The sequence below is a fragment of the Corvus cornix genome, chromosome 3, assembly GCF_000738735.6.
Source record: "Corvus cornix cornix isolate S_Up_H32 chromosome 3, ASM73873v5, whole genome shotgun sequence".
Taxonomy (NCBI): domain Eukaryota; kingdom Metazoa; phylum Chordata; class Aves; order Passeriformes; family Corvidae; genus Corvus; species Corvus cornix.
The window spans coordinates 100,885,183-100,891,501 of NC_047056.1; the positions used below are offsets into that span (position 1 = coordinate 100,885,183).

General features: G+C 40.4%; 1 protein-coding gene across 1 annotated transcript; it reads left to right on the top strand.

Annotated features, from left to right (window-relative positions):
* The first annotated feature begins 1,906 nt into the window (after positions 1–1,906).
* Positions 1,907–6,075, top strand: C3H2orf50 (chromosome 3 C2orf50 homolog). Its single transcript, XM_019282137.3, is given in 5 exon segments — positions 1,907–2,029; positions 2,032–2,129; positions 2,131–2,169; positions 4,377–4,416; positions 5,043–6,075. Coding segments are annotated over 5 exon segments (492 nt in total). The 3' UTR covers positions 5,235–6,075.
* Positions 6,076–6,319: the final 244 nt, after the last annotated feature.

The window sequence follows — 6,319 nt, forward strand, 5'->3', positions numbered from 1 at the left end:
AAAATGAGGGGAAACAGTGCAGTATCTGCACCAGGTCAGCTGAGACCACTCCATGGCACAGACTTAAAACATCTGCTTGTAATCTTTCTGTCCAGTTGATTCGGTGGCTGCAAGTCATTTGGAGGCTGTCCTCAGTACAACAACTACTTTTAGCTTATTACTGTTTAATTTGCAGAAATTGACTTGAAGGAAGGATCAGAATTAAAATTCTGATCTGATACAGGAACCTTGTACACAAAAATTAAGAGTAACAGACTTTCCACCAGGATCCTTTCCCAACCTGATCAGGAGCTAAAATCCCATGCACTGTGATTAATGCATTGGGTCATCCAAACGTGCCTCAGATTCCTTTTAAAACAATCAGGTGCCACTAAAACACTATTCTCCAAGCAGCTGCACACACTCCAGCTTGGAGAGGACCCTGGAACAAATGCAACAAGATAAACAGATTCCAAAAGAGGAACAGGGACAACTATTAGTCCAGGCTGGAAAACACCTAATTTCTTCACTTCATGATAATGCTACGTGGGTACATGACTCTTTTGCTTTTTGGCTGAAAGAGATAAAAAACACTATTCAGGTTTCAATTATCTCAGCAAAAATAGCAAAGAAACAAAAAGTCTACTAAAATTTAATTCAAAACCAAAGCAAACATTGGGGTTTGAGGTGGAATTTACCTTTTCTTAAGTTATGCTATCACAATCTTCAAATTCAGAATAATTTTTCCAAAATTATTGTAGAATTATAGAAGTATTTCTTGCTCAAACTTGTCTAAACTGTTTGGATTTTTCTACAGTTGTAACTATTTTTAAAGAAATTATTTGCCAAATTCAGTATGTGTTTCCCAATACTGCAAGCAAATAATTTTGCCAAAAGCCCCCTGAAAAAGTAGATTCAAAGTTCATTAGCATTTACCAAAAACAGGAAACAAGAGGCTAGAATTCATCTGGAACTAATCCACACTACTCAAAAACAAGTCAGTGAAGAATTTCAGAGGAAATTTATACTTGAAATACTCTGTTTTCCTGCAAGGTCACTAATACTTGAGGAAGTGAGTTCATACCACAGAAGCCCAACAGGCTGACTGTAAAGACAAACACTGACATTTTGGACACTGTTTTGAAAAGTCTCACTTTGTATACTAATGACCCCTTAAAGTTACTTTAAAACTTCTCATAGTTGCCTAATACCTTCTACAGAACTAAGTGCTTAGAAAAGACTTCTGATGATCTGACTGCTCATTTTTTAATTTGAAAATAAGAAGCTTTCAGAACAGATTCCTTGAAACAATTTTTACCAAACATTTCTGCCCTGAACAGAGTTCAAGGTCCCAGCAGCTGTCACACTGGGTCTCTGCTCCTTTTCTGGAATATATTCACAAGTCAGACATTTCCAATAGAGACAGTAAACATGCCAGGGAAACCAGCAGCTTTCAGGAGCTTTTCCTTCTGCTACATAACCACAACAAAAGTCCTCCTGACTACTCAGCAGCAATCTCCACAGCACCCTTTGCTATTAAACCAGACTTTATTGTTCTGAGGATTTTGAATAGAGGCTGATCTCAGCTGCAGTTGCTGTAATCACCTTGTAATCTAAGAGTTTGCTGGTTACATCTGGAGATCCCATTGTTTCCAATTACAGTCACTTCTCATGAAATTCCTGTTACCTTGAAAACCCCCTCAGTGCTCGAGAAAAGATGCAACATAAAGCAGTAGAAAAGGAGCATTAAGAGGAAAGTAAACCAGTGCTGAGCACTGCCTATCAGTGCAGCTGTGCATGTTCTTTTCTGAAAGCACTCCTAACAGCAGCTGAAAGAAAATGTTAGGAGAGGAGGAGCTTTGAAAGTGCAAACAAGAATTGGCTTCACTTTCTGAGAAGTCACAATATACCTAAAAAGGCTGGATATATGGTGAGTCTCAAAACGGACAAGTTGGAAAGGGGTTTTGGATTCAGGAGAAATACCTTGGTTAGGTCTCAGCAAAGAGCAACCACACCTCCAGGGCAACCAGCCCCAGCTCCTTCTGTGTCCCAACAGCATCCAACCAAGCAGAGCTGACAACCACTGCAGAACTGGCTACTTGAGCCTGGGCAGACGAGCAGGCAGACCAGGTCCAACAGGATAAGATCTGGAGAGTCTGTGGAGGCTGAACAGAGAGGAAGGAAAACCTGGTAAGTCACTTGTCCCAGTTCATGCCTCTTCTGCTTGTCTTGACAATGGTCCTGATACTCCCTGACAGCATTAGGGCTTGACCCAAAGCCAACACTATCAAACAAAATTTGCTGCTGCAGGGGCTTTGGATCAAATCCTAATACCTTCCTTTCTAGGGTTACATTATGTCTGTTCTCCTTCACTGGACAAAATCTGTGCTAATATCTCCCAGCATGCTGGGCTTAAGCTGAAAAGAGATGCAAAGAACTGCACACTAAGTATCTTTTAGCTTTTAGAGATTTCCACAATGAAGACATAAAAGTGCCAAGCTTTATAATTTATTGCAGACACACTGATATTATCACCTCTTCTCATACTCTTGGAAATGGCTGAAATGGAAGCTGAACAGAGTGTTCTGCCAAAATATGAGTTTGTATTCCCAGTCTGTAAATCTCCTGAACTTGCACCATTGTTATGGTGTTTCAGCAGACTGAGCTGCACACATACGACCTAAGCTTTGGCTGTGCATACACCATGACTCAAAAGAACCCGAAATTAAGATCCTGTCTCTGCCACATATCTTGAGTAAGTGTTTATGTTCATACTTAAGTATACAACATCAGTATGCCTATTAGAAGAATATCCTTGGTAAAATAAAAATCAGCTCTATTTCCAATGCACTGCCCAAGCTAAAGGAAAAGGAAGAAAAAGAGCATCACTCTCAGGATTTTTTAAAATGGGAAAAGAAACCATCTGAAAAGCTTCGCCTTCTTCAGCCTTCTGGAGGAGATACAGATCACAGTCCTGATTTCCCCAGAGATGCATTTGCACTCTTGTCTGGCTCCATTTACTGGATGGACAAGCTGATGCCAGGACTCTGATGCATGCAAAGCCAGGGCAATGTCACTCTCTCCAGTGCTGGGAGACTCAGGCTCTTGCTCAACAGGCTCAGCCTGTTCCATACTCATTCCCTAGCTAAGGCAGCAGGAAGGACTCTGCACCTGTCCTTGGGGTTCAGTCATGGATATTGGTGCAAACTCACTTTCATGAGTAATGTAACACATCATACAGCTGATGCATGTTCTGCTTTCCAGTTTTAGCTAGGAAAACAGAAACTCTTGCAAAAGGGTATGATAGACTTGTGAAGAACAAGATGCCTAAAACCAGATTCATCAAACTATATACCCTACAGCCTGCAGGGGGCTGTTCTTCAGTTCCACATTCCCGTCCCAAAAACAATGATGGAGAATGGTATGCATTAAATGGTCTGACTTGAAGTAGGTGCAGGGCAATGCCTGAGACAGTGACATTTCTCACTAATTAGCACCATCCAGTAACACCCAAGTCTGATAATGTTCAAATAATGGCTGCATATCAAGATAAAAAATTCTAGGACCTCAATGCTGTGCTGGTATAGCAAGACATATAGTGATAAACAGAATAGTCACAAATTCAATTTTATTTGCACTTGGGGCATATCTGGACTGGACAGGGGAGTGCAGCACAGAAATCCAGCATTCCTGGCTGCACATGGTACATGTCTGTGCTGTACAGACACGCTCAGCTTGGAAGGATGTACAGCTTCAGCACTAGTTCAATGAGCTTAGATGCAGCACAGGTAAGCAGCTCAGTCAGCCCAGGTGTCCCTTGAGCCCTGCTGCAGATACTGCTGTACGGAACTGTTTCCTCTCTTGACTCACAGTACTCTTACAATAGTGGGTGAACTGATGTTTTCTCCATTTCAGGCCAAGAAAAGCAAAGGACTTGCCCTACAGTCCCACACCAGGTATAGAAGAGAGTTGAAGAGAAAAACTCAGGTCTTCTGACTCCATGCGCTCCTAGTACAGCTGCCTACCTGCACAGAATATTTCTGCCAGCAAAGTACTGGTCACTTAAAAAATAAGCTGCTGTGTCTTGCTCAAGGTATTGGACAAATGTTTTCTAGACTGACTTAAGACATGAGTAATTTATTTGCATTTGCACAAGGAATACATTGTGGACATGGTATCCCTAACTTCCCTTCGCAAAAATAACACCCACTCCTCATATAGTACCCTGGGCTCCATCACAGAAAAGACAGGTTTTAGTACAAGGAATCTGCAGGCATAAGAGCTGGGTTGTAAGTGTCAAATTGAGCAGTTGAACAGGCATTCAATTATGATCAACATTAACTAATTTATTTAAAGACAGAACATTTGACACTGCATTTTTTTACTTCTATTCCAAGGTAACCAAACTGGAGTTTCCTAAAGGACCATGACCAAATAGTGAGTTTTGAACATTCAACTGTACCCATGCTCTTTTTAGTTTTTGTCAATTTGAGCTAGGCTAATATTTCAAATTGAAGCATATTTAGGCATTATTGGCAAATGCTTTATAACTAAAATCTTCAGGAAAACTGAAAGAGCTGAAGTGTCTTCATCTGCTACCTATGTGTGTTCAATCTGTTTCAATGTTAACAACTCGACAGAAACACAAGTGTTGGAAGAACCTACTTCCTACGAGAAAATTTGTAAGATAATGTCATCCTGCTGAAACCTAAGGCACTTACTAAAAATGAAAGAAAAAACCTCCCACATCACAACCATTCTAGAGCAGGGTAACTTCCGTCCCAGATAACATTTTATGCAACACATTTTAAAATCATTCATTTCCCTCTGTTATCCTAAGACAACAGGAAAAAAGTCCCAATTGTTTTGCTTTATTTCTACAACACTTTGATGTATGCTCAATATGATATTTTTAAGTACATTTAAATTCTAATTTTGAAAGCAGAAGTGCTGAGGTTATAAGTTAAAGTGCTGATATTATAAATAATTTCAGTAACTTGTATTTTTGTAGGAAGCAATGGATGTAATTTTGAAAACTTATTAATGGTCTTCGTTTTATTCAGGGTAAGAGAAAGGAGCAGAAGCTACTGCCAAGCTGTATGTCTGTGCTCTCAAGCAAAGTTCCCAACTCGACCAACCAAATTATTGGCAATCAAATGAATACTGAGCTTGGCAGGGCTCTGGTAAATATTAATTACTTCTTCAGCAGTGGAGCACAGAAGAGGAAACTTGAGAGTGAGCTCCAGCTTTCTTAGTGCTTCAGTAACAATATAACAGCAACAAAGCAAGTTCTTTCAAGGGTAAAAATGGATGTTGTCCAACAATGCCATAATAGATGATCCTCTTCATATTTCAGGTGACTAGGCCATATACAGACAGCACTACAGATCATATCAATCTTCCCATGCAAATCTACAGTAAGGATGCCACTAACATCTGAAAGAACAAGATTACAGACAAAAGACCATTTTTGCCTGAATTTTATCTCCTGAAAACAAACAATTAATATAAATCTGCTCAGATGAGTCATAACATAAACAACGCACTTTCAGCTCTGAAAGCCAGCACAACAAAAATGCAGCAGCTTGTTGCATTTCATGTAGTTAGACAAGGATTCATCAGGTTCTCTCATCTGCATGTTTAAACTTGCTCTAAAGAATAATACTTAAGGCATGTGAGCCATTCTCTGTGCTTTTCACCACTCCCTGCTGAGGGAGGGAGACCAAATATTTTTCACACTAGTTTTCATTTTTGTTTCTGTAGATTTGCTGCTCTCAAATTCCCTTCTCTTATGCTTTTTTTCTTCTGGTTCAGCTGATGGAAACTCATTGACAAGGAAGCAGGCTTTCACATTTTGTTCTGAAGGCGTGCTGGCTCAGCAACCTGTCTTACACCCTCAGAATTGTCAACCTTGAATTTAAAGGGTTCATAGTTCCTAAAATCTGTGGTTGCCCAGGGAAACCATCCTCAAGCTAAATCAACATAATACCAAAAGCCTGTTCAGCTAGTGCATCTTCATTACAGAGGTTGAAATTTTATGGCCTGTTGTTCTGTAGGGAAAAATCAGCAAGCAGCAGAGCATGGAGAGTGTGTACACAGTACCTGTCCTTTGAACTGTATGTACCTTCCACAGGATCATGCTCAGTCCTAAGTGGAACTCAACACAGAAGCCATTAGTCCTGCCTTGGCACAACAGGCTGCAGTCTCTCACCAGACTGAGATGGAGATGGGTGCACTCACACTTTGCAATTAAAGCTATTTGTTTATATGATTAGACTTCAGTGGCAGAAGGCAGCTCAGAAGCACACCAGGTGACCACTGTGACCAGTGTGATCACTGA